The 24,999-nt window shown below is 39.7% G+C and overlaps 1 protein-coding gene across 6 annotated transcripts in view; it reads left to right on the top strand.

Moving 5' to 3' along the window:
- MAGI3 (membrane associated guanylate kinase, WW and PDZ domain containing 3) overlaps positions 1 to 24,999 on the top strand; it is a 188,840-nt gene that overhangs the window by 127,778 nt on the left and 36,063 nt on the right. For 4 of the 6 annotated variants that reach the window (XM_089514387.1, XM_089514385.1, XM_089514388.1 and 1 more), the window contains 5 exons: positions 1,193 to 1,239; positions 8,267 to 8,423; positions 13,725 to 13,816; positions 17,405 to 17,597; positions 24,197 to 24,388. In XM_089514387.1, the coding sequence (XP_089370513.1) occupies positions 1,193 to 1,239; positions 8,267 to 8,423; positions 13,725 to 13,816; positions 17,405 to 17,597; positions 24,197 to 24,388 (681 nt within the window). The remainder of the gene's footprint in view (positions 1 to 1,192; positions 1,240 to 8,266; positions 8,424 to 13,724; positions 13,817 to 17,404; positions 17,598 to 24,196; positions 24,389 to 24,999) is intronic. The other 2 variants (XM_089514386.1, XM_089514390.1) reach the window with 1 other exon arrangement.

Raw genomic sequence — 24,999 nt, 5'->3', positions numbered from 1 at the left:
AAGCCAATAAAGTTCAATAAAGTTGAAGACAGCAGGAAAAGAAGAACATTGCCTTATAGGGGGATTGACTCAAAGAAGTCACAGGCCTAAGTTTGCAAGATCTTAGCAGCACTGTTTATGGGCTCTTTTGCGGATTGCTCATTTATAGGATTGCCATAAGTCTGAGATGACTTGATGACCTACATCACCCTCATGACAAATTAGTAGTAATAGTAGTGGTAGTAGTAACAGCAGCAGCTTATGCAGTATACAGATCTCCCCCCCCCCCCATTTGTGGGGCTTAGGGGTAACCCCTCTGAAAAGTGAAGAAAAGTTGAAGATCAATAAATATTAATAAAAATGTGTATACTGAATCGTAGAGTTGGAAGAGACAACAAGGGCCATCCAGTTCAACCCCCTGCCATGCAGGAAATATCAATCAAAGCATCCCTGACAGATATATCCAACCTCTGTTTAAAGACCTCCAAGGAAGGAGACTCCACTACACTCCGTTGGAGTGTGTTCCACTGTCGAACAGCCCTTACTGTCAGGAAGTTCCTCCTAATGTTGAGGTGGAATCTCTTTTCCTGTAGCTTGCATCCATTACTCCGGGTCCTAGTCTCTGGAGCAGCAGAAAGCAAGCTAGCTCCTTCCTCAATATGACATGTTAATTTTACGAATCAACAAATCCCTGAAAGAGAAATCAGCAAATGGGCCTATTGTACTGGAAAATGGAGTTCTTCAGAACTCATAAATACTGTAATTGAAAAGGTTCTTTTTCAAATCAGTGATGTTCAACATGAGAAGACCAAAATTCTCAAAAGTTGGCTGGACTTGGTAGCCATCAATTGTTTGTAGTGGTCATCGGGGCCTTTCTCTGCATCCTCTAGCATTTGTGGCAGTGTCAGGGTCTTGTTTCTATGACAATATGAATAAAGGAAACTATAGAAACCTGTCTATATACTTGGGAAGGACTTTGTTCTCATCTACTTCTAAACTACAGTGGAAATGAGATATCTGTGGACATTTGTAGTACTAGTTTTCCTGCTTCTCAGAGGGATGAGAGGCATTTAGCCTGCTGATCTGAATTTGTGGTTTCCAACACAAGAATCTCTTAGAATATAGAATGAATCTACCGTACGGGATACAGTATATACTATTGTAGAATATAGCAGTGTGGTGGCTTATATTAATATTTATTCTTTATTTTTAGGTCCTTCCTCACCTACTAAAACATCCAGTGTTGTGAGTATTGATAATGTGAGTACTGATTAGATTTTTCTGTAACTATATCTTCTGTTCTTGGAAGGAGTTGGTTATATGCAGGCATTCATATTGGATGTCTTGGGGCTTCTCTTGAATTGTTTTAATTAGAGTTTTCCACATGTTCCTTCTGAAACAAAGGCCTTGCTTGAGCAGCATCTTTCAGTTTAATGAAACACATCCTGGAATTCTCTACAGATTGTGGAGGGAGGCTGTCATAAGTTGAGTGTATAGTAGTTGCAGATTCTAATGTCTTTCTTATGTTTGAATAAAGATCTCTCTCTGGGCCGTGTAGTCTTAACTCTCTGAATCTGGTGGGGGAAAAATGGCTATACATCTATTTATTTTTTCAGAAAACGTTGAGAGGGAAATGAGTTTTGCTTACTGTCTCAGCGATATTGACTTACATACTGGATTATTAGAGAAGATGATAGCAAGGAAAAGGCAGAACTGAGTAGAATTAAAGAGCAGCTTTTCTGTGTCATGTATGCAATTTGAATACTTCCATGCTTTTTGATAGTTACTAATCCTAACAAAGTATCTTTCTAGTGAAATAAAACTAAATTTGACAAAATCCAGTTTTCGTTAGACTGAGTAAATACAATTTATTGTTATGTTTTCTTTTTATTTATTTATTTTATAAAACCTTATTTTATATACAAAAATGTTATTTTGAATCCTTATGGGTGTTCTGTTCAAATAATAATTCAGATAGACATGATGCTTTGCAAATACCTTCAGACATAATCAGTTTACAACAAATATCTTTAAATCATCTATAGCTGTAATAGTACAATGCCATCAACATATGTTAGGATTGCTATTTTGCAATTTCCTATTGGGGAGGGAAATTATCAGGCAATTTATCATATTTACATTATTATTAATAAGCTACTTCAAAAGACTTAATAACCTCTGAAACTCTTTTAACAAATACATTTAATCATACTTGTAGTTTAAAACAAGCTGAAGGACTGGATCTATAAGATGGATAATAATCAGGATTTAGTTTCAATTAAATCTTCAAATTTTTCCAATTGGTATAATCTGTTGAAATCAAATCATGTAAGATACTTACAATACTTACAAATGCTGAGGTTTAACTGCGTACTCACACACTCCAGAATTATCTTTAACTTTATCTTGTTTTAATGTTGTAAGCATGTCTTAGGTCCGATTTGGGGAGAAAGGTGGGGTATAAATGAAATAAAGTAAAAGTAATATTTATAGCAGCAACTGTAGCAAATATTCAAAGACACAAGTGTGTAGAGAAGCATATTGATATAGATTCTCTGTGGCTTGGTTAAATAGAGATTTAACTGTATCAAAACATAAATCAGCTGTTACAGAGTTAACTGAAAATCAAAGCATAGTCTGACTACTACAGCTTTTTTCCAACTGAAGGCTTGTAATAACTTTCACTTATATAGTGCTTTTGTGGTACTGAAAGAGCAGAATGTCTTCAAACATTAGTTTTAAAAGGCCTGATTGGTTAAGCTTTTAGTTAGAGAGTCTCAAAATCAAATTAAGTTTACATTATAGCTAGCAGAGACATTTTCTTATCCATTAATTCAATCATAAAGTTATTACTTCATTTTAAAAGAAATTCTACAAGAAGAAAATGTGTGGTGACACTGTTTTCCCTTTGTGGTCTAATTTGTTGTAGGCTTGATTAAACTGGCTTTTTTTGTACTCTATGTTGCCTTCCCCAACCTGTCAGTTTCCAGAGGTCTTGGACTACAAGTTTCATAATTCAGTTGCTGACTGGGGATAGTGGGATTTGTATTTCAAAACATGTTTCTCATCTTCTAAGGCTATCCTAAAACATAGTGTCTTTCAAGCTGTCAGTTATTACTGATCTGCAGCTTCCTTCTTCCCCTTCCTCGCTCATCATCACTACTGACAACGTGTTTTCTCTTTTCTTGCTTATCAACAACATGGATTATTTTTCTAAATTAGAAGATATTAATAAGAAATTAAATGTTCAGTCTAGTTATTAATCATTCCAAATGTACACCCACTAAAAGAGAGGGACATGGTAAATCAACACTAATCATTATAATAACGGTGGGAATCTAAATGGTTAATAATTCAGTAAACTTTTTAAAAAGAAAATATAGAGAAAGTACTTGATTTTGCAAAGCCTGCCTATTTTTTCCTAGGCTTTTATATATAAATAAATATAAATAAACTTGTTTATGTTACAATTCAAAAACAGCAACTGGTGAGCTCATCCTAGTACTGCAAGAAAAATGTTAGTTGTAAATAAAATAGATACCTTATTGAGGAAGGAAGGACCCTGGAATCAAAATAATAATAAATAATAAAAATTTTATTTATATACCGCCCTTCCATAAGATCAGGGCGGTTTACAACAATTAAAATACACAATGTTCAATTAAAACCATGCCAAAATTACATAAATCATACAATAAAATAAAATCAAAAACAAAAAAACAAAAACAAAACAAAAGCAAAAGCCCCCGGGTTAGCCAATCCATTGCCTGTGCGGCGGGGGGGGGGGGGGGGGGGGGAGCTATGGGGCCTTATTCGGGGAATGCTATCTGAAACAGGTAGGTCTTCAGATCCCGTTTGAATTGGGCCAGGGAGGTAGCTGAGAGGAGCTCTATGGGCAGCGTATTCCAAAGGGCCGGGGCGGCGATGGAAAAAGTCCTCCTAGAAGTGGAGGACAATCTCGCCCCGGGAACCCTAAGTAGTTGCTGCCCAGATGTTCTGAGGGTGCGGGGCGGAATGTACAGGGAGAGGCGGTCCTTCAGGTATCCTGGGCCCAGGCTATTTAGGGCTTTATAGGTCATCACCAACACCTTATATTGCGCCCGGAAGCGAATGGGCAGCCAATGGAGGTCTTTTAAAACCGGTGTTATATGGCTGGCCCTGGACGTACCAGTAACCAGCCTAGCTGCCATGTTCTGCACCATTTGAAGCTTCCGGGTTTGGTATAAGGGCTGCCCCATGTAGAGTCCATTGCAGAAATCCAGTCTCGAGGTTACCAGGGCATGTACCACAGTTTCAAGGTCCCTCTCCCCATAAATGAAATTCTCTCCTCTCCCCATGTTGATCTTCTATTTTGTTTGACTTGCCCCAGTGTACCTTTAAAGAGGGTTTGTAGAGCTTAAAATACTATCCTATCCTTCACTCATCTTTTCTCTCCTGATTTCCCCCTGTTCAAAACTTGATAGGCTGCTCCCTAGCTGAGCTCTACATTATTATTATTTGGTTTCACAGGGCCGAAACAGACAGGCAAAATGATGTGACTTCAGGCCATGTTGGGGGCGTGCCGTTTACGTGACACACACCCTGAATGTGGCCTGAAGCTGTGCTGAAGCCTCACCAATGAAAAAGAACCAGGCCAAGAAGGAGCAGATAGAATCCACTTCTTCTGGCGGCCCAGTTTAGGATTGCAGTGGCAGCCCAGATTGGGACTGGGCATGTGTGCTTGCCGTGATCCCGGCAGGAACAGCGCCGGCACAACCTCACACCACTCCTTTGGGCCTCTCTGTTTTGGGCCACAGTCTCCCAAATTATTACTGGTGTGTTTTTGAACCATCAATAATTCCAGTTCTGTTTAGGAATCCAAGAACCAGTGAGATAGCATCAGATAATGTGGCATTTTCCAAGTAGGGTTATGTTTTGTATCTGTGCTATATTGTCTCTGGCAATTACATTCAAATGCTTTGTCAGCTTGTCTGGAATTGCTCCCTGAGCAGCTATCACCACTGGAACCACCACTGTTTTCTTTCCTTAGAGCTGCTGAACCTAAATTTGTAGGTCTCAGTATTTTATTATCTGTTCCCTCTATGACTTCATTCTACTGTCTTCCAAGATTGCAACATCTATGAGCTTTTCTTTTTTTCAACCACAGTTATGTCTGACATATTATATTCTAATTATCTATCAGTTTGAAAATTAGAAGTCCCATAAAAATTTTATGTCATCATTTTGGACAACCTTTTCAGGCTTACATTCCTACCAATTCTTTGCAGATGGTAAATCATATATATATATATATATATATATATATATATATATATATTCCAACAAATATTGCAGCCACTTTATCATGGTGCTTATATTCAGGCTGTGAGATCTTGCTGCGTAAACTGATAAAGTGTTCAGCAGTTTGATTTTTTTTCTTTATGTAAAGATAAGGTAAAGGTTTTCCTTTTGACATGATTGTCTACTCGTGTCCAACTGTAGGGAGCGGTGCTCATCTCCATTACTAAGCCAAGGGAGCCAGTGTTGTCAAAGACAGTTCTATGGTCATATGGCCAGCATGACTGCACAGAATGCTGTTCCCTTCCCACCAAAGTGGTACCTATTTATGTATTTGAGGGCTGCTTTTCAGCTGAAAGCAGCGCTGGAAGAAGTGGCAGCGTTCACTGGAAGAAACAATGGCATGCGTGGCCATGGCACACGTGCACTGCTGCACACTGCCGCAACCACAAGCCCCATAACTTGGAATTGGGTTTGAGCATACGTTCTTTTTCTTTTACGCGGGAGGGTCCGGAATGGATTCCCCGCGTAAAAGAAGGGCGCACTGTACTAGAAGTTGGGACTAGTGACGGGAGCTCACTCGGTCATGCAGCACTTGGGACTCAAACTGCTGATCTGCCGATCTTGTAATAATCAGATTCAGTGTCCTAACTACTGAGCCACTGTGTTATCTTTATGTAGATGCTATTTATTAACTGTAGTTATTGTTAAAATTATTTGCCATGATGCAATGTTTTGTTGTTGTTTCTATCCTTTCCTACAGAGCCAGGAATCTGAAGGGATTTAAAAAAATTAAAAGAAATACAATTTTTCTTTCAATTTTGAAAGCAGTAAAGAACCATATTAAAAGGTCTTTTTAAAAGCATTCTTTTTCAAAAGACTGTAGGAATAGGCTCTACCTGCTGATATAAGAACAGCAAGGAGGAGACCATTCTCCTATGGAGTTCAAAATACTAGAGGCAAGCACCAAGTAGGCCTTATCTTGTGTCTTCTCCAGACATGACTGTGAAGTGGTGGGACTAACAGCCTGTACACTGCCCTGTCCAGATGACACAGGCCATTAGCCCCAGACCAGGATAAGGCACATCACATGCGAATCTGGCCTGATCCCAGCCTAAAGGGGCTTTAACACAGTCTTAAAGACCAGCTATTTGCTGCGGAGCTTCTGTAGTGACAACCTGCAGACCATATGGCCCCATTTACCCTGTACCTGTTTCTGTTGTCACATCTACTGGGAAGACCTCTGTCATGACCTCTGATGTCAGATGGGTGTGCTTGGCCATGTGGGTTTAGTCAGTTGTCCCACCTCCACACTTACAGGCTACACCTGGAGTCTTCTCAGCAGACATGATGTCAGGGGCATGTATGAGATGCTTAGTGGTAGTGGGTTCATTGCATGGTGGTGTGTGTCCATGTGAACACCCACCCATTGTTACGCTAGCCTTGGGACTGACTTGGGGTAGGATAGCACGGTTTTGGTCCATGCTATCCTGCTCATTTGCTTAGGGCCTAAGAGAGCATTTCTTTTAAATTCCATCACTCTAAACTCCCTGCTGTCTGAGTTCCACTTGTCATACAGTCGGCCTTCCATATTCATGGATTTTGCATCTGAGGTTTGAAAATATTTTTTTCTAAAAATCCAAAAAGCAAACCTTGATTTCTCTATTTTACATAAGGAACACCATTTTGCTACTCCATTGTTGATGATGGCACTTGAATGCCTATGGATTTTGGAATCCACAGGAGCCCTAGAACCAAACCCCAGTAGATACCAAGGGCCCCCTGTACCGTATTACTAATTGAGTTGTTTCTCCTTCCTCCCTTCTTGCAGCAGCCCATAGCAAACAGCGCAGCCTAATTCCGCCCCTGCCCCCCCCTTCAGCTATCCCTTAAAATTGTGAGTTGACTTGAAAACCTTATTTTGGTGTTAAGATCATAACTACAGTCACGTTTAGGCCTCATTGGGCTTAAAATTTATTGATTATGAAAACACATTAAACAAAAGATTATCAGCAGTTCTTACTGCAGTCTTGTTAGTATTCCATGTATTGCACATGCAGGGATGAGACCCAACAAATTGTGCCTTATATAAAGCAGTGCAGTAGATTCATGGGCAAGGTGAAACTGGAGATTTTTCAGCTCAGAATCTTCATGACAGCAAATGCTTTGAAGAGAGGAAAATTACATAACACTGTGATAGGATAAGGGCAAGAATATTGTGTAGGCCATCTGTAATCCTTCTGAAACTTTGTAGTTGGAGACACATCTTTATCTTGAATCATAGCAGAGATATGCAGAAAATGAGCAGGGTAGAATCAGTTTGTATACATTGACATTTTAGCCAACACAGGGCCTGAACAGACGGGTGATAAATGCCGGCCTCAGGGCAGAGTGGGGACATGGCGTCCACATGACGCATGCCCCGAAGCTGTCCTGATGCTGCCATCACACCATGCACTCGACTGCACAGGCATCATGGCGCTCCTGACGCAGTGCCAAAAGGAGCGCCAGAAGGTGCCGCAGCGACAGCAAAGGAGCCCTTTCCGTGGCGCAAAAAGGACATGCTTTTTACGGCTCCTTTTTGTGCTGCGGAAATGCCAGATTGGTGCCAAGCATGTAGTTGCTGCCGCCCCAATCTGGCGCTGAAAGGGGCAGTCTGTTCAGCCCCGTTAGTAAAGGGGGTAATGCTGACTGATGCTTTTAGAAGTTGGAAATTTCAGACCCTTGTGATTCAATATTGTTCCCACTTCAGTATTACAACATCCATCACATTACTATTCGTAGTTAACTTTTCACATTTAGAATAGTAAACATCTAAACTTTTTGCTCTAGTTGAGCATTTCAACACAAAAAGTAAGATTTTAAGTCCCTCAGGAAATCAAGAATAATACCTTACAAAATGTTCATTGAAGAACGCTTGCCCTGCTTTGTATTAATGTGTTCCTTACTGCTTCTCCTATTTGTTTAAGCCATTTAAAAATTTTAGTTCACGTGTATTATTTTATTTCAGAAAGTAGATAAGCAGGAAAATTCAGGAAGCCAAGAAGCCATCAATGAATCAGTCCCACATCCCATGCCTTTTCCACCTACTGCTATGAGGTCAGCTTCCCCAAAGCTAGACCCTTCAGAAGTTTATCTAAAGTCTAAAACATTATTTGAAGATAAACGTGAGTATATAGATTTTAGTTACATTGTTACTGGAAATGGTTTGTGAACTTTTGAGTTGCAAAATATATTCATTTAAGTGTATTCAAAAGGTACCTCTCATTATGTGCAAGGTATATTTCTCACTTTCCACAAGATGTGCAGAGGTAAGCTATAACTTCTTAGATTGGACAATAAGGCTTCAGAGAACAATCTTCCACATAGACCTGAGCCACAGATAAATGAAAATGGTTATGTGTTTTAATTAAAACTGAAACAAATGTAAGAGGACCTGGGATCCCTGTACCTAGCTTTATCATCAGCTATACATTCAGTAGCTCCTAAAAAGTTGACTCTAATTTAAGTACCCACACTAAACGTGTTTACACACAGAAGTATGTAAAATCCCATCTTGTCAGCCTGGGTCACAATTCCTTTTGAACCTCTGGGGGCTTGGTTTGAAAATTATCATTGTAGTGTCCATAGCCTCTGCCTGTGGGGTTTCAGAAAATGGCTGTACAGTCAATATATTTATGTTTTTCCCCATAGATATTCATCTTGACCATGTTAAAATGAACAATGTATTGATCACAGGAAATATTTCTCCCAGATTTCTGTGCTGATCTTCCACACTCATGTAAAAGTAGTGGCATATTTGTGTGTGTGTGTGTGAAATACTTGTTACAATGCAATATTTCAAGAAGAAGATCACTTTTTTATGATGTCTCAGAATATAGTGCTCATTAGAATCATGTTATCTACTGCTTGTGTCATCTACATCCCTTAAAACTTTTAAATCCTACTAGCTTTCAATGTCTGTGCAGAGATGCTAAGGCATATACCCTGAAAAAACAATTGCCTCAGCTGCATTTTGGGGTTATACTTAAAGAAATGTGTAGAGCAGTGTTGTGAGTCATCCATTCATATATTCACAAATTACCATGAGTTTCCCATAGACAGTTAAGATTTTTAAAGAGCAGCAGTGACTACTGTAGAAAATAGTGCCTGAATATGGAACAGCTTTTGCTTTATTTGAATGTTTAATATTTATCAATTTTCAGCTTCATTTAATCATATCCCTTTAATGAAATTTGAAACAATTTTACTTCAAGAAAATCATTTGTAATATTTTGAGTTTAATATTCTTGGCTTTTTTATGGCGCGTGTGTTCTATGGGGTGAGTGTTGTAAATAGTTTGTATTTTATTGTTTAATGTATGTAATTTTATACTGTTTTTATCAGATGTTTTTAATTGTTTTTAAAACTTTTATTATAAAGGTTTTTTTAAATGTTTTTATTTGTGAGCTGCCTTGGGTCCTTTTCTTGGAAAAAGACAGCATAAAAATCAAATAAAGAAATACATAATATATTTTTGATTCTAGCTAACAGTACATTTCTGGTATATTAGCAAAATTATACAGTAACAATGACTAAATATAATAGTCTCTAATGTCTTTAACATAACAAAAGAGACACCAGCCAAAAAATCTTCAGAAAGTGACTTAACAGACAGAAGCCCCCTGCATGCTTTTTCATTGCCAGATTGATGTGGGTAGATCAAGCTTGCATGGATATTCCCATTCCCATCTTTGAATATATTTCCATATGCTGTTTCCACTGCATTGGTTCTTGGTTAATCTGACTCTAATGCAGTTAACCTAAGTATGTCCCTCAGAAACTCATTAGCTGGCAATGAATTTCCTATGTAAAGTTAAGAGAGGGGGACAATCAGCAGTCAGCTTCTGAAATTGACCTAGTTACTATTGTGTAACTGTCATCCAGATTTTGATGGACCTTTCTCCCCTTCAGCACTTTCCTCCGATTTTGTTAACAGACATTCTATACTAGTCCTCTCCATAAGAATTTTTTCCTTAAGGTCTCAAATTACTTGTTTAGACCTAATTATAGTGTTCAGAGCAATATCTTTGGACAAATGAAATGGCTTAACGATAGAGGTAATGAAAAAAATGTGTTTCAAATGCAGTGTTCAGAGGCTACATCACAGTGCAACTTAAAAGCATGAGCAAACATTGTGTTTATTTATACACACAGGGGTATATAAAATCCCATTTTTAAGGATATAAATTCTGCCAAGTAAAATAAAAATGCAAAAACAAAATCACTAAATCCTGCTCATCATGGCTTTGACTTGCTGGAGCAATAAAGATGCCTCTTACCTTTGTTTTCTTCCTCTTTTCACTTATCTAGTGTTGAATAGTTACTAATTACCTTATGTCCTTTTGGAATGCATCAACATGGCTTGACTCTCAGATCTGCTAACCTTGATCTGAAAAAGATAAAATATTTGTACTTTGCCATTGTAGGTGTAAATGCCAGTACTTCCATTTTTGATGTAGATAGTCATCTTTATTAGTGTAGTATTGGCAGAACCATATTATCCTCTGTCCCCACTATTCTTGTCATGTGCCAAGAGATCATTTCAGTCCATAACAGTGGTGAACTTAAAAGCTCACAAAGTGTCCATGAAGACTATTTGACCAAATGCAGAATCCATCTGGGAGAATGGTCCTTGAACCAAGAACTATTTCAGCACTTAAACAAATTCTTTAGCCATTCCAGGTTGATTTGTTTGCCTCTGGAGAGAATGTCAAACTAAACAGATATTTTTCAATAGGTGGAAACAAAAAAGCAGAACAACATGATGCACTGACAACGCCTTGGCCACTGTACATAGTTTATGTTTTTCCACCACTGCTAATTGCATATAGAATGTGGGCAAAGATTCACATAAAGAACAGCTGTTTGCCACTCCTTTTTCAACCGGCAGAAAGACGGATTGGGCTGTGGTGTACGGTTGCCACAGCTTTGTCCAGGACAGTTTGAAGCCGCCCCTTTGGGGCAGTCTGTTTTTCCCCATAGAGAAAACCACAGTGGTGCTAATACCTCCATATTAGCCTCAGTGCCTATGATTTCTTCTGCAGTTGTCCATCAGAAAAGCTTGACAATTGCCACTAAAGCTAGACCTGATTCATCAAGGTCCAGTACTTCATCACAATCCGAAGTGGTTTAAGTTGACTGCATGGATATTGAAAAGCATATCTTAAGTCAGCAAGGTTAGCACCAAGGAGGAATTCTATGCATAGAATCTATAATATGGCATGGAGAATATTTAGGAATTGGTGTTTCAGTCACTCAGTGAAGACATTCAAATTGATGATCTGCTTGGATTTTTGCAAGATAGTACTTGTACGAGTTTAAGACCTAACTTGTTGAAGTAGTGGCCTTGGCAACAGTTTTGAAACTAGGAGGAAATGTGTTGTAGCACATCCTCATAAGAAAAGTTTTCTAAAGGGGACTATTAACTTGGCATAGATTTCCCTCAAGTGATTTGAATTTAGTTCTAAATGTATTAACAAAAAACCCTTTAGAATCACTTAAAGAAAGAACTGCAAGATTACTCTCTTTTAAGGCGGTTTTCCAGGAATCAATAACATCCACAAGGACAGTCAAAGTTAGCTGTTCTTTCCATAAATCCAAATTTGTGCACATTTGAACATGACAAATTAACATTGGACTTGACATTTCTACCAAAATGCTTATTAAACAAGGGAGTTCATCAGAATGTGCATTTACCAAATTTATGCTCTAATCCAAAACATCCTTTAGAGAAGAAATAGCACGCATTTGATATGAAAAGTACATGAAAAGAACAGGCTTCAGACACATGGTGGAATTGTTTGTGTCCTTCCATTCTAAAGCTGTAGGAAATAAGATGCCAAAGCAAATAATAATAATAATAATAATAATAATACATTTTATTTATAGACCGCTATTCCGCAATGATCATAGCGGTGTACAGTGAAAATTGTAATACAATACAAAAGTTAAACAGTTAAAGGAGGGAGAAGTCTTGTCCTTCAGGCAGTCCCTGATGTTGCTGGGTCTGCCTGATCGCTCCCTCTGAGGCCGAGATGACAGTTGAGGAGGGAGGGGCCTCTTCCTTCAGGCATTCCCTGATGTTGCTGGGTCTGCCTGATCGCTCCCTCTGAGGCCGAGATGACAGTTGCTTGATTGTTGAAAGTATGCATCTTCTTATACTACACTTATGCCAGGTATTGTGACCAAAACATATGTGGCTGCATCAACTCGCTTTATGATAAGTAGTACTATGTACACAGTTTCATTACTTTTGGAGGATGTTTGTAATACTGCTGGATGGAAGGAGCTTTCCATGTTCATAAGGCATCATAAAATAAATAAGTTCAAATCAGCACAGGGGGCCTTTGGTCATGTAGTGCTACAAACAGTGAGGGGAACAATTGGAAGCTACTCGCCCCCTAGGAACTGGGTCTTTCTTAAATCCTGAGAGTGCATGGGTTGTTGTCCATTCAGAGAACATGACATTGGTACTTACTGTGAATATTCATGCTTAGATGTCAGAAGGGTCAATCCACACCCACTTGATTTGGGGCTACCCCAAAATAAATAAATAAGAAGAATCATGTTATTAGGCAAAGCTTTAGAATAAAACTAATGGAGACAGGAAAGGGAGTCAACAGACCTGACAGCAAAAGAATCTTTGACTCCTACCTAGTCAGCCGGAACATGGGGAAGAAATGAGAGTGCATGGATTGCTTATCTTGCCATCCAAGAACAAATAGTCACAGTATGTACAGTCAGTCCTCCATATCCATGGATTCCTTATCCACAGATTCAACCATCCACGGCATGAAATTTTATTTATCTAAATTCCAAAATGAAAACCTTGATTTTGCCATTTTATATAAGGGACACCATTTTACTACACCATTGTATTTATTGAAACTTGTGTGTCCACAGATTTTGATGTCCATGGGGGGGTCCTAGAACCAAAGCCCAATGGATACCAAGGGCCCACTGTGACAACATCTCACTTCAAGGCCAAAATAAGCCTTTGAAAGGGAGACAAGAGCCATTAAAAATGTAAAGGGGAACCAAAATTACACACACACACCCCTACCAAACAGTGTGCAATGGCCTGATGTGTAGTGAAGCAATGGCATTTGAAAATCCTTCCCTCAAATTTGATGTAGTGATGATGACATGGTAGTGAAACCTGAGGGGGCTGCAAAAATAGCCACACCCAGTCATGGGCCTTTTTTTTACATCTGAACTTAGGTGGTCCTGTGTTCCCTATCCAAGAATAATTCATGATTTAATGCCACAAGTTATTAACTGTGTCAATTTAATAATTTGATGGGTAATGGTTTCTAACTGATTTTTCTCTTCTGTAGGCCAATTTAATGTTTGTTTAGGTTGTTTTAAAATGGCCAAGTAATGTTGCTTTGTCCAAACACAGTTTTTCCCTCTTGTTTCTTAACTAGCTCCAAACACAAAGGATTTGGATGTCTTCCTTCGGAAGCAAGAGACAGGCTTTGGATTCCGGGTTCTTGGTGGAGATGGTCCAGATCAATCAGTAAGTAAAGTGAAATATTTAGTATTTTGGCTAAGTAGCTTATGTCCTTAATGTTGTCCTCATTACTTCATAAGTTTAAATTAGCTCTTCTGTATCCTACCAATACTTCAGCTAAACAGTCAAGATATCATTTTGGTTGTTTCCACCTATTCTAATGGTATTGAATAGGAATAATAAAGAAAACTGTTAGATAGTGGCTGAAATTAATAAAGAAATTATTCTTTCCTTTATTTGATCTGTTGATAACAAACTCAGTGATTCTTTGAATGCAAACTGAGGTGAGAACTGTTGGAGCATAAAAGATGTGCTGGCTTTAAATTTAAGATGAAGTTTGAACTCTTTTAAGGACCAAGTTTCATGTTTTCTTAAATACGTGGCTAATGGTCATATCTGCTGAAGTTTAGTTCACATACCGTATATACTCATGTGTAAGTCGACCTCATGTATAAGTCATGGGCAGTTTTTGGATCCCAAATCATGGATTTTGATATGACCCATGGATAAGTCGAGGGGCAAACACTGGAGGATGTTACAAAAGATCTGGGGGGGGGGGGGGACAAAGCACCACTTCCCTCCCTATATCTCACTCTCTGGACCTCTCCCAAGCATCAGTCTCAGCATGGAAAGGGGAAAACAAACCTCAGTGCGCACGTGCACACACACACACACACTCTTCCCCTTACCAAAAGCGTCTCCAAGTCACATGGCTTGCGAAAAAGAGGACAGACCCCACTGTCTCTCTGCTTGTCAACCCCAGGACTCCCAAGGCTCATAGCTTGCAGAAATGGAGGACAGGCCTTTCTCTCTCTCTGCTTCTCACTCCCAAGGCTCATAGCTTTCAGAAATAGAGGACAGGGCTTTCTCTCTCTCTCCTTCTCACCCCCAAGACTCATGGCTTTCAGAAATAGAGGACAGGGCTTTCTCTCTCTCTCCTTCTCACCCCCAAGACTCATGGTTTTCAGAAATAGAAGACAGGGCTTTCTCTCTCTCTCCTTCTCACCCCCAGAACTCCCAAGACTCATGGCTTTCAGAAGTAGAGGACAAGGCTTTCTCTCTCTCTCTTTCTCACCCCCAGGACTTCCAGGCAAAACAGGGTACAAGCCTGGGCATACTTTCTTTGTGTTCCTTCTCTCAGCAGCAGCTTATTAGGTCTGACTCCGCAGGAAGGCTGAGAGCCTGGGAAACAGACACACACACACACACACACACACAGAGGGAGAGAGTAGGAGAGGAGAGCCAGCGCAGGGGCTTCAAACAGGGAGCCGTTACAAGGCTACAGAGTAGTTTATTAGCATTAACTCATTGACCCTTCCATAAGTCTACCCAGGATTTTGGAGTTCATTTTGGGGCATAAATTTTTCAACTTATAGTCGAGTATATATGGTATGTGCTTGAAGTGACATCATAGTCTACATTTTCCAATTTTCTCAATTAATAACCAGTGGAGATTATTATTATTACAGTGGTGCCTCGGGTTACGAAATTAATTCGTTCCGCTGTCAATTTCGTAACCCGAAAGGCTTTCGCAAGCCGAATCCCCATAGGCGCTAATGGGGAAAAGCCGCTTTTTGGTGCGAAATCGCGCCGAAAAGCACCAAAAGTTTTTTCGTAACCCGAAAAAACTTTCTTAACCCGAAACAGTTTTTTTAAATTAATTTTTTTCGTATCCTGAAAATTTCGTAACCTGGGTAATTCGTATCCCGAGGTACCACTGTATTACAGTGGTACCCCGGGTTACGAAAGTAATTCGTTCCGCCGCCGCTTTCGTAACCCGGAAACTTTCGCTAGCCGAAAAAGCCCATAGGCTTTAATAGCGAAAGCCGCGATTTCGTGCGAAATCGCGCCGAAAAGCACCAAAATTTCTTTCGCAACCCGGAATAACCTTCGTAACCCAGAAACAATTAATTAAGTGAATTTCTTTCGTAACCCGGAAATTTCGTAAGGCAGCGCATTCGTATCCCGGGGTACCACTGTATTAACCTTTATTTATATAGCGCTGTAAATTTACACAGCGCTGTACATACAATCTTTTAGTTAGACAGTTCCCTGCCCTCAGGCTTACAATCTAAGAAGACACGACACAAAAGGAGAAGGGAGTGGTGGTGGGGAATGGGATCAGGTCCAGCAGTTCTTCTCCAGCCTGGACCAAGGCTGATGAGTAAGGGAAGCTCTGCCATGTTGTCATATCACATATATGCTTTAGCAAACATTACCAAGTGGGAGTGGGCTAGGTAACTTGTAGGTTAGCCTTTGTTCTGAAGCATTCCTTGTTTCCTGTAGTTGGATACTCTTTTACTTGTTCTACATTAGAAATAATCAAAAGTGTTCATTTTGGTGCTTCTTCTGACTTTGAAGCTAGGGTCCATAAAACCCAGCATGTGCATGGAATTACTGTCTGTGCATGCATGTAGGAAGAGCTGTGGATTGTTCATTTCCCTCCCTAAATGCATTCCTGTAGATTGAGGTGCATGTGTGGTACCAGAGAGTCCCTTTTTGCAGTAGGTACAAAGGGCTGCAATGGGAAGAGAAAATCTGTGGTTCACCCACTGAGCACCCTTCTTCACTATATAAACACCCTACTATGTCAGAAATTGTGATATATTTTACATTTGTTCACCATGGTCCAAAACACATTACAGAAATAATCCAGTTTGAGACCACTTTAACTGCCCTGGTTCAGTGCTAGGGAATCCTGGGAATTGTAGTTTTTTGTGACACCAGGGCTCTCTGACAGAGAATGCTAAATGTCTCACAAAACTACAGTTCCCAGAATTCCCTAGCATTGAGCCAGGGTTGTTAAAGTTGTCTCAAACTGGATTATTTTTGCAGTGTGCTTTGGCCCCATATCATGTTTAGGGTTCTAGAAAATGATAAGCTGACTAGTAAGAATATCTACCAAAATTCCTATAGCTCAAGTCTGATTTTTTAAAAATTGACATACCTGGCTCTATCTCAGAGATTTTGGTGGAGAACTAACTTAGAACATTGAACTCCTATTGCAGTGATTTAACTATCTTGTCTCTCTATATCTCCAATAATTAAGAGCTAACTTAAATAAAAACATTTTACATAATTTCTTAAGATTCAGGCTTTGACAGTTTTCTTCATTCTGCAGTGATGATATAGCAAACAAAAACACCTCTGTGTGTCTTTGAAGTCTTAATGATATATATATAAAGAACATAAAAGTGTATTCTCAATCAATAATAAAGGTCTTGGTTTGAGCTTAAGATAAAGGGTTGGGATATTTATTTAAGGTCTGTATTACCACATCTTAAACTCAGAAAAGATCGTAATAAGTAATTATTGCAGACACAAATACATTAGTACAATGTGCTTACAGTGATGACATCTCAGGCAGAAGACAGTTTGCTGCATTTTTCATGAAGCTTCTGAACTCCAGACCAAGCACCTATGTCATAATACCAAATAATGTTGGAATTACTGTTGTTCCTAGAATTCCCAGTTTTTACACTGTAGTAGTAATGTAGATTTTTGTAGTGAATGTTGTTTCATATTTAATCTAAACATTAAATATATTTATGCTTCTGCACTCCTTAATTTTGAACAAACTCGTTTTGCTGCTAGATCTACATTGGAGCCATTATTCCACTGGGGGCAGCAGAAAAGGATGGTAGACTCCGTGCTGCAGATGAGCTTGTATGCATTGATGGTATCTCAGTCAAAGGGAAATCACACAAGCAAGTTTTGGATTTAATGACCAGTGCAGCACGAAATGGCCAGGTGCTTCTGACCGTTCGCAGAAAGATCTTCTTTGGTGGTATGTGCCATTATCTGTCAGTTCAGCCTGTTCTTTTGAACTTGGTATTGGTTGGTGTCATGGCAAATTTTGTCCACTATTAATGTTGCCAGCCTTAGAAGAGTTAAGATGTGATGGGTAAAAGGAAAGCGACATCACCAGTATTTATTGATGCAGGATAATGTGTCAGTAAAGCTTCAAAGTTAATACTGTGTTTGAAGTATTAAAGAAAATTCATACTTCTGCAAAAAATGTGTTTTTATGTTAGTTGCAAGTGTGGAAGGCCCAACTGTTAGGTCCAGACTGATGAGTTGTAGCATGAATAATTCAGGTTCCATTTATTTCAGTGGGTCTTCTCTAAACAGGACTCAGTCTGGATCCAATCCTATATATAGAGTCACTCCATTTCTCCATGAAAAAACTTGAAAGGGAAAATTTCAGAAGGGAACTTCTTAATAATCTTTCATCAACCTCTAGTGATGCTGAGTTAGGATTGCCTTTAGTTCAGAAACAGTGCTCTCTCTTTCTTACTTGGCAGCTCCCTCTATGGTTAGCTGCTGTTGAAAAACCAAACTTTGCAGCACCATTTTAAAATACTTCCTTTCTTTCATTGTTCCCTTTCTATTCCGCACCATGTTCATGATTAGGGAGGGGAAAGGTTGGTGGCAGGAGAATTCAGCCCTGAAGTCAAAAGAACAGCAGTTTGACAGATGCATCTCATTACCGTTTTTCTCATCCATCTCTGCTGTGATGGTGAAAATAATTAGCCCTTGGCTCAATAAGGGCAATGAGTATCACAGTTATTTGGACTTTTCCTCCCATTACCAGACCCAAACTGGGAAAGATGCTGACAGCTGCTGTGCCATACTTTCTTTTTGTCACCTGTCCATTTTCCATAGTGTATCTTGTCCCATGAAATGCAAGTTTGGAAGAAACAGTTTTTCTCTTTGGAAGTAGCCAATGATGTTGCTTGCTTATTCCTATAAAGGAGCCACAGTGGCCCATCTCATTTGTTTCAGGTAACAGTATGATTACTTGACAATGCCAGTGGCAAGCGCTGCTTTGTTGTTCAGCCTGATTTATTAACAATTAGCCACCGAGAATATTTGCCCAAGGTTACATGATCTTACAGAGAGATGCAGTGCAAATGATATCAGAATTAACTATACTGTTTGAGGTGAACAATTTCAAAAAATTACAAAGATTAGAGTCTTATCATAACTATATCCAATAGCATAAAATGGAGACAGAACCAAGTCCAGCAACCCTTTGAACAAATGAGAAAGAAACAAAAATATAAAGCCCATTGTCTGTTTTAGTTTTGCTGGTACAAGAAAACTTTGGACAGCCAGAGTTTCTTTACTGCCTGAGGCTGAGGAAGCATTTTTTTTCCTTCCAGAGGCTGTGATAGAGGTTTGATAAGAAGTTCCCTAGCTTTTAGTTAGCACTCCAGTTGTTCTTCCTATCTGAAAGTGAGAAAAGTAGGTGAAATTAAATCTGTGAAAACAATGAGTCGAGATTGTCTCTTCCAGTTAGACAACATGTGTATTATCCATTTATTTACAATCTACTGGTACTTTTTTTCTCCCACAAGATTGTGACTAGATGGATCACAATATATCAAATGAGCATCTATAAGCAGCATTTAAAAAGAGAAAAAACTCAGTGGGAACAATTGTAGATAACCATAGTGTCTGGGAAATGTGTAATAAAAATACTAATCAATCCATATAATATTGAAAAAGCATTACAGATTAATTCATCTAATGCAGCTGTTTAGCATTAAACAAGGAGAAAGCTGAACACAGAAACAAAAATACAACCCAACAGATCTTGTTTTATTTTATAAAACAAATAGATATTTATTCTACAGAAGCAGCATGGTGCCTTCACAAGTAATCTGCAAACATTAGTGGACAGCCACATCTGTTTCTTGTCACAGGCTTCCTCATAGATTTCACTTGCATCTCTCCCCTTCCCCATCTGTTACCTGAAGAGATATTCTCAAAACTCCTGCTCAGGGTCATTATGACTCCTGGAAATGGCAGAAAATAAAAGGAACAGGAAGATACTCCTTCAGTTGCTCGTGAAGACTTTTTAGGAGACTGTTAAAACATCTACGATCACTGAGGCTTTAGAGAAAGTAATTGAGTCCAATTTTAAAATGTATTTCGGAACACTTCCTAAGCTAGTTTTGCCTCTTACAGTTTTGGAAAGGGTTGAAACATCTCTGATAGATGTTCAGTGGCATGTTAGCTCCTGGAAATGACAGATTCCCACATCTGTGATCCTGTTGGTGATAAATTGCCTGGAGACCTCTTCAGTTGATGCTTAGAAGCTGAAGTGAAAGTGTCTTCCTTGAACTGACTTTATAGATATGGGGACACAGGATAATTTTGCCACCCCCATGCCAGCTTCCCCTATCTTGCCAAGAGTATTGGAGGTGGAGAAACTAAGATGCTTTGAAGATTCAGGACTGATTTGTAAAAGATAAACCTATAGGTAGTAAAATATTGAAAGACAAGCTTCAAGATCTCATCACCAGCTGGTTTCAAAAAACATAGGTCCTGTTCCTTTGGCAAATTTATTCTTTTTTTAAAAAGGGGTGGAGGCAACCATGCTATCTTGCTCATTTTGAAAGTTTTGTAGAAAATGATTTTGAAAGCCTCAACTTTTGATCCCTGGAATTGGACCTCCTCACCAGTCAAAATCCTCCATTTTTGCAGACTTAAGTCCACATCCCTCACCTGTTTGTGGACGGCAAATGGAGGGAGACAAAATGGGGGGGCGCCGCCATTCAAGCCAGTGGGGCTTGAATATTGGCAATTTTCCATTTTTGCGGAGTCCGGAATGGATCCCCTGCAAAAACAGAGGGGCGAGTGTATAAAGAACGTTCCCTCAAGCTGCTTTATAGATTGCGTTTTATACTATTAAGGGTGATTGTTTTAACAGAACAGTACCTATTTGTCAATGAAAGTGTGGAGGATAGGGTTTCCTCCTCCATATGGCCTTCTCTGTTGTGGCATCCCAATTATGGAATATTTTCCCCCCCAAGGCCTCATTGGCATTGACATTAGCTTCATATAGTTGGCAAGATAAATTACAGCTTTTTATTAAAGCTTGGGGGGGGGGGGGGTCTAATAATTTTATCCAGCTTGTACATATACATAGTTTAAACTATTTTAATTTGTTTTATTTGTTACTGTAGATAGTTGCAGCTTGTACATTGTTGTTATTTTTACTGTTTCATATTGAATTCTTTAAGTTGCTTCTTACAATCCCCTCCCCAGGATCTTTGAATATAGCTCAAGATATAAATAGTTAAATAAATAAATAAATGTCTGGTGACCCTTGGGACAAGGGCTTTATTTCATTGATCAGTTAAAATGGAACAAGAAGTTAGCAGTTCTCTTCGTAATAGAGGAACAAATAGTATTTAACATGATAAAACCTTGATTAGAATGATGCCTGCAACAACTAGGATAGCAATAACTGCACATTAGAAGGATCCCAAAGGACTTAGGACCAAAAAAAGATGGTCCTTTTGCACTGGCTTCCTGGCAGCTTGGTAGCACAGTGTTTACATGTTGCACGCTCCCAAGCTGCCCAGCTGTTTATATGGGGGCAGCTTCATGTCACTTCAGTGGTGTGGCGTTTACACGGCGCAAGCCACTGGAGGGTCATGAAGTCAGTTTCCAGTCAAGATGTGGGCGGCAAAGCTGGCTTTTTGCCGCCGAAACAAGGAGCGACTGTCTACCGCTTCTTTTTCGGGTGGCTTCAAAGCAGATTAGGGCCATGGTCCCAATCTGATTTTGGAGAGCGGCTTCAAGACCCCCTTTCTGGTCATCTATTTCATCCCTTAGGCAGGCTACAGACCGCCCAAAAAGGGCAGTCTGCCCACGCCTTGTTTTGCTGCGTGAGGAAGCTGCAACGGACAAACCGTGTGGCTTCCTCGCACCGCAAAAAGAACCCTCAAAAAGCGGGTTCTTTTTGCGGCACCATAATGATGCCACAGTGCACCAATGGTGCACTCGTGGCGTCATTATGGCACCGTGACGTGCAGATGCCAAGTGTCCATCGCGTCAAAATAGCGGCGCCCATCTGAACAGGGCACACCATTTTGACGCCCTCGTCACATGCAAGGGCCGTCTGGAAGCGTCCCCCTCGCACGTGACGAGGGCCCCTATAGCACCCGTCTGTCCAGCACCATAGTTTCAAAAGTTGGTTTGATCTTTCTTTGAAAATGGGTCTGTCTGGAAAGCTTACTTAGAACCTGATAATTTTTTACAACAAGAATACCTGTGCATTTGTAAGCACAGTTAACTGTGTCACATTTATCAGCAACTCATCTGAGCCCAGTATAACCAATGCTGGCATATAGCAGAGTATAACTGGCAAATTCAGAAACGTGGTTCACAGCCCTCAGTAGAGATAACAGCAACTGGATGTCTTCCAGGAACTGAAGGAATGCAGGAATCTCCGGGGACTTACCAAGATGCTAGCATACTTGGTCCTAAAAGAGGCAGATTCTATATCAGAATGCATATGTTTATATGTTAAGAGGCATTGTTCCTTAAGCTTAAAGATATGGGTCAGCAGGTTCTAGATGTTACATAGAAACAAAAGGTCATGCGTTTGGATGGATAGTAAAGCATTCTAGTAAAGAGGGGTATGGAGATCAGACAAACAGTACCTTATTCAGTAGGTTTTTCTACTGGTCACATTATTTCTTGTGCTGTTCACACACTGACTCCACTTGGTACAGAGCTAATAAACCAGGTGTTTCCTCGAACAAGAGAATTCCCATTGCAATTTCCCCAGCAAGTCTATCTACAGTACTATTTAATGAAAATATCTCCCTTATTGAAACAGGTTGTAGGCCACTGTGGAGGGTGCCTGCAAGATCAGCTCATGTTGTCTGCAATTTTGAGCCACTTCTTTCTAAGTGTTCCAGCCAGCTTGTAGGCATGGCATTCAGATGCACCACACCCCCAAGCCAGACAGAAGCCAGGCCGGTGATTGTACGCTGGCTGGCTTCTCTCTCGCTTGGGGGTGTGGCGTTTACATGCTGCTCGCCCAGAGCCAGCTGGATGCTGGCTCTTCAGGAAAAGGGGTGGTTCCTTTCCGCTCCCAAAAGGAGCAGAACTTATCCGCTCCTTTTTGGGGCTGAATCTGGTTAGATTGGGGCCAGGCAATCCCTCCATAGCAGCTGAGTTATGAACAGAATCTGTCTGGTCCTTTTCCTCTGTGCTTCCAAAATGTGAAAGCTGTTGAGCATTCAGTAAAAGAAAACCTCTTTAGTAGAATCAAAATGTGTTAAGCAGCAAATAGAACATTAACAGAGGCTTGTATTCATTATATTAGTATTTTACCTGCTGGTTAGTGCCAGCATGGTGTTTTATAGAACTAAGAGATCAGATTGAGTGTAAGCAACCACCTGTTGAGAAAGAAGACGTTACCCAAAGAAGGGTAATTTCTGTCTTTGAACCTCAGCTTTCATTATGAGCCTAGATTGTTTTGGGACTGCTGTGTGTGCTTCATAGTACTGCTGCTCACTTTTGCCATGTGACTCCTTAAGTAATGGATAATTTGTTTAAGCTTCAAATGGACTGAACCAGTGCAAAAAAGAGAATACACTCAGCCCTCCATATTCGTGGATTCTTTATCCACGGATTCAAGCATCCACAGCTTGAAAATATTCCAAAAAATATAAATTCCAAATAGCAAACCTGGATTTTGCAGTTTTATATAAGGGACACCATTTTACTATGCTATTGTGTTTCATGAGACTTGAGCATCCATGGATGTTGGTATCCCCGGGGGTCCAGAAACCGCAGCGGATAAAAAGAACCCACTGTAGTTTACAAATCTGGTTTCCATGGCTGAGGGATTGATGAAACAGTCTTTAAATCTCCAAGAAAATAAAGAAAGTTTTATAAAATAGGCCCGGTGGGAAAAGACTTATCTTGTATTTGCCACAGAATTGTTTCATTGTGACAAATATTGATTTTCTAGGAGACCAAGAATGTATTACAGATATCAGTCCTAGAATTTTTATGCTTTTGCAGGTGAATCAGCGCTGGTTTAAAATAATATGTTTGTATTCCCTATAGTTTAACCATCGACTTTGTTGTTATTAATTGCCTTTGAGTTCACTTCAACCCATGGTAGCCCTTTGTATGAGACCTCCATCACCCAGTCCTCATCTGGCCTGCTCCTGCAGATTCATGGCCATGGCTTCCCTGACTGAGTCTATCCATCTCTGGTCTTCCTTTGTTCCTATTGCCCTCTACGGCAACCTCAGTTTAGTCATCTTTGCTTCCAGGGAGAGTTCAGGCCTGATCTACTCTAGGATCCAGCTAGTACAGGGAGTTTAAAAGAGATTCCATGGTTCAAAATAAAGGAAAAATATTTCTGCACATACAAATTAAGTCTGTTTCTGTTACTAGTCTTAACACTCCATATGTCCTTTATGGTCATTTTGTGTTATAATTTTAAAGGCATTTTGTATTATGATTTCTCTGCACATATCTCCTCTTGGTTCTATCAAATTAGGTTGTATTTAACTAGCTTCACGATGATGATTATGTTTACTGTACTTGTTTTTGTGTCATTTGTAGTAGATAAGCAACCAGAAGAAGAGTCATCATCTCAAATTGCCATCTCCTCCCAGAATGGATCTCCTAGGCCAAACCGAGTAGAGTTACTCAATAAACAGTTCCCAGAGGCATATGATGTTGTGCTGCAACGAAAGGAGAATGAAGGGTTTGGTTTTGTGATCCTTACTTCAAAAAACAAGCCACCACCTGGTGGTAAGTACTGTGAGATTTCAGCTTTGCTTATTAATATAGTTGAAATGGAATTGCCTGCTTTAATTATCTGAATCATTTGATAGGTGTTCTGCAAATAACTGTAACCAAAAGCTTTTGTCACAGCCTTACACATTCTTTTAATCTGAAAACTCATACACGCCTCTCTCTTTCTTTTAATTCCCATTGTCTTGGCCTACTTCTAAATCATATGTTTGTTGCATTTATACAACCATTGCTGTCAATTACTAGCATGAACATGTTGGGAAACCAGAGGGAAATGGTCTTTTAATGTTTTTGTTTTTAATATGTATTATTTTCTTGTTTTTTTTTTTAAAAAAAGCTTGCTCCATTTTTCTATGATTTTACTACTATTTTACTTTTATTTCAGTGTCATTGATTTGTAATATATAGGCGCTCTCTAGATGGGCCCTATGGGGCACCATCGTCACGTGCAAGGGGCAGTGTTTTCAGATGCCCCTCGCACATGACGAGGGCATCAAAATGGTGGTGACCTGTACATTCGGGCGCCGCCATTTTGACGTGACGGACTCCTAGCGTCGGTACGTCTCAGCGCCCTTGTGATGCTGCAAGGGCATCATTGGCGCCTTGCG

The sequence above is a fragment of the Sceloporus occidentalis genome, unplaced genomic scaffold, assembly GCF_023333645.1.
Source record: "Sceloporus occidentalis isolate IW3139 unplaced genomic scaffold, rSceOcc1.0.p SCAF_3, whole genome shotgun sequence".
NCBI lineage: Eukaryota > Metazoa > Chordata > Lepidosauria > Squamata > Phrynosomatidae > Sceloporus > Sceloporus occidentalis.
The sequence above is the reverse complement of the archived record's forward strand: the minus strand, read 5'-3'. Positions and strand labels throughout refer to the sequence as shown.